This window comes from Sinocyclocheilus grahami, unplaced genomic scaffold (assembly GCF_001515645.1).
Source record: "Sinocyclocheilus grahami isolate Dianchi unplaced genomic scaffold, SAMN03320097.WGS_v1.1 scaffold204.1, whole genome shotgun sequence".
In the NCBI taxonomy this organism is placed as follows: domain Eukaryota; kingdom Metazoa; phylum Chordata; class Actinopteri; order Cypriniformes; family Cyprinidae; genus Sinocyclocheilus; species Sinocyclocheilus grahami.
In genome coordinates this window covers 1,276,297-1,276,763 of record NW_015505383.1, presented here as the reverse complement: position 1 = coordinate 1,276,763, position 467 = coordinate 1,276,297, and the positions used below count along the sequence as shown (strand labels likewise).

Here is a 467-nt window from a genome sequence, read left to right as displayed (position 1 = left end):
TGGGAAGCCCTGAGTTACACATGAATTGTCACTGGTTCTCCAATGTCCGGTTCAAAGGAAGAAAATCACTTATGGGAGATTTTGGGATGTTGATGAGGAAGAACGATTCCTTTAAACTGGACTGATGGTGTCACTTAATATGAATACTGAGGTGTTTGAGCCATAACATATGATATTCTCCCTACTTCTACTTGAACAGGAGTAAAGGAGTATTGGAGACCTTCTCAGGAACTGAAACCAACAAGATATGGCCTCACGTTCATGCCTTCCTGACCAGGAAAATCCCAGGAAACCAGCAGGCTGTGGGAAAAGCGTGATTGCACAACCACCTTGAGGACTTTCACCACAGCTGATCTGAAGTACACTGTTGGACTCGAGCACAATGCACCTCTGTGGCCTTAAGCAGTCTACTGTATTTGCCGAAGCCTTTGGTGTCACCATCTGCTTTTATGCCTTTGTGAGAAAGT

At 44.8% G+C, this 467-nt stretch overlaps 1 protein-coding gene across 1 annotated transcript in view; it reads left to right on the top strand.

Moving 5' to 3' along the window:
• Positions 1 to 461, top strand: part of LOC107595573 (GTP:AMP phosphotransferase AK3, mitochondrial-like) — a 9,895-nt gene extending 9,434 nt beyond the window's left edge. The window contains exon 3 of the mRNA XM_016286008.1: positions 180 to 461. Within this exon, the coding sequence (XP_016141494.1) occupies positions 180 to 317 (138 nt within the window). The 3' untranslated portion in view covers positions 318 to 461. The remainder of the gene's footprint in view (positions 1 to 179) is intronic.
• Positions 462 to 467: the final 6 nt, after the last annotated feature.